Raw genomic sequence first — 2,489 nt, forward strand, 5'->3', positions numbered from 1 at the left:
CAAACAGCCAAAAACACGTAGGTGTGTGTAAGTTGGTTCTTTGTGAAACAATTTTTGATATGGTGTTTGCCCTTGAAGGAGAGGAGTAGGTGTGCGATTGATGAGGTAGGCCGAAGTAAGGATGGCATCACCCCAAAAACGTTTAGGAAGGTTGGCTTGAAATAGTAGGGATCGAGCAACATTGAGCAAGTGGCGATGCTTGCGTTCAACGACACCATTTTGTTGTGGTGTGTTGACGCAACTAGTTTGGTGAATGATGCCTTTGAGAGTGTAAAATGTGTTTAGTTTGAACTCAGGACCATTGTCACTTCGAACCATTTTGACCTTAGTGTTGAATTGATTTTCTACCATGTGAATGAACTGAACAAGGAGATTTTGGGTGTCAGACTTGTGTTTCATCAAATAAACCCATGTGCACCGAGTATAATCATCTACAATGGTGAGAAAGTATTTGGCACCGGAAATAGACGCAACTTGATAACCACCCCAAATATCAACATGAATTAATTCAAAACATGACTGAGTAGAGATAGAACTTAATGAAAAAGATGATCTTGTTTGTTTGGCCAATGGGAAAATAAAACATTTATTTGAATCACAAGTTTTATTGTGCAAAAAGGGAAATAACATGGATACTTTGTGCGATGGATGCCCAAGGCGTTGGTGCCAAAATGTAGATGGTAGGGTGGTAACGATGTTGCATGTTCCTTTCTTTGGTGGGTCGAGATAATAGAGTCCCTCCCGTTCAAATCCCATCCCAGTCATCTTCCCCGAGCGTAGGTCTTGTATGACACAAAATTGTTTTAGAAAAATGGTAATGTACAGGGAATCATAGGCTAATTTGCTAATGGATATCAAATTTAGCTTAAAGAATGGTACACATAAAACATTATCAAGAACAAGATGGGGAGAGAAAACAACTCGTCCGACATGGGTGATTGTAGCAAGGGATCCGTTGGGTAACTCAACAGTACGGTTTTCAACAGGTTTCAAGGATGTAAAGAAGGTAGGGCTACATACTATGTGGTCTGTGGCTCCACTATCCAAAATCCAAACGGTTTTCTGTCCATTACGTACAAAGGAGAAGGCTTTACCTGAAAGTTCTTCAGAGTTTGAAGAATTACCCACTTGGTTGACGAATGAGGAGGATTTGCTCTTGTTTAACAATTGTAAAATCTGCTTACAATCCTCTTGGGAAAAAGGAAAGTTTGGCAGCACGTCTCTTTTGTCATTTGTCATGACTTGGTTGCCTTTGGAAGGACGACCTTGTTCAACCTCTGCAACCGCCTTTTGTTTACGACAAAAATCAAAGGTGTGACCCTTCCATCCACAAAATGTGCACTTGGGATGCGCCCGACAATTTTTGGTGGTGTGGTTTGTTTTGTTGCACTTCCCGCATCGAGTCTCATGATCCTCAGACTCGGCTTCCCGATTTGTAGTTTTCACGGCAAACACTGCTGCCTCTGGTTGGACAGTGCCTTTCCCATTAGAGACTTCTAGTTGATGTTCATGACGAAGAACCAAAGAATAAGCTTTGTTCACCGTGGGCAGTGGCTCGAGTAGAAGGGTATTGCTACGAATAGTGGCATACGAGTCATTCAAACCCATGAGGAATTTCATGGTTTTCTGAGTCTCCACGTAACAAGCAATCTCTTTCTTTGTTTCACAACTACAAGCTGGGATGGAGCATAGGACATCCCGTTCATCCCAAAGACTTTTCAGTTTGGTGAAATAAGAACTCACGGTCATGGTTCCTTGCACATAATCGTGGATTTCATTCTCTAAATGGAAAAGTTGTACGATATTCACATGAGAAAATCTTTCTTGCAAGTCAAGCCACATTTGACGAGCATCCTTACAATGGATAACACTTCCTGAAATTTCCTTTGACATCTATCCCAATAACCATGTCTTGACTAAATTGTTGCATCGATTCCATTGTTGCAACTCTTCGTGTTTGTCCTCACTTGGTTTCTTGATTGTGCCATCAACAAGTCCAAGTTTGTTCTTGACCGTTAAGGCCATTGTCATGGATTGAACCCATGTACCATAATTATCTTCCACCAATGGCTACGGTACGAGGACTGCACCAGGCTGGTCCGAATGGTGGAGATAGAGTGGGTGGTTTGGGTTTTCCCACTTTAGATGTGAGGCTATGCCTGAAGAAGTTATTTGTGTTTCTGGTTTGTCACCCATGGCTGCGTCGGCTTGGGTGGCTTTTTGTGTTTTGCTGTGTTTCCCAGATCAACTCTCTGGTACCATCTAAAAAATATGATAGCTGAATTTCTTCTTATTATTGAAAGAACTAGGGTTACAACATTATATAGAGTCGCACACTAATTTGGATCCTATACTAAAGCCTATAAACAAGGCAGTCAAAATACAAAACAAGTAAGTAAATAATTAATTAACAATTTACAATATTTACTTAATCAATTATGTGATTCCTTCCTTAATAGCATCAAGTAATTTTTTGATGCAATCGTCAC

The 2,489-nt window shown here is 40.7% G+C and overlaps 1 protein-coding gene across 1 annotated transcript; it reads right to left on the reverse strand.

Annotated features, from left to right (window-relative positions):
- Positions 1-745: 745 nt before the first annotated feature.
- Positions 746-1,857, reverse strand: LOC148698236 (uncharacterized). The gene is made up of 2 exons (XM_088690408.1): positions 1,095-1,857; positions 746-783 (listed from the first exon to the last, which is right to left on the reverse strand). The coding sequence occupies exons 1-2, from the start codon at positions 1,840-1,842 to the stop codon at positions 746-748; spliced, it is 786 nt and encodes a 261-aa protein (XP_088546534.1). The 5' UTR covers positions 1,843-1,857.
- Between the last annotated feature and the right edge of the window lie 632 nt (positions 1,858-2,489).

Source organism: Pyrus communis, chromosome 3, assembly GCF_041283825.1.
Source record: "Pyrus communis isolate YQ-2024b chromosome 3, ASM4128382v1, whole genome shotgun sequence".
Lineage (NCBI taxonomy): Eukaryota > Viridiplantae > Streptophyta > Magnoliopsida > Rosales > Rosaceae > Pyrus > Pyrus communis.

Excerpts from the sequence above, each read along its gene's own strand:
- LOC148698236 (XM_088690408.1), bottom strand. The coding sequence starts at position 1,842 with ATGTGGCTTGACTTGCAAGAAAGATTTTCTCATGTGAATATCGTACAA. Across the intron at positions 784-1,094 it reads AAACTCTGAAGAACTTTCAG|GACCTACGCTCGGGGAAGAT; the intron begins GTAAAGCCTTCT and ends TGTGTCATACAA.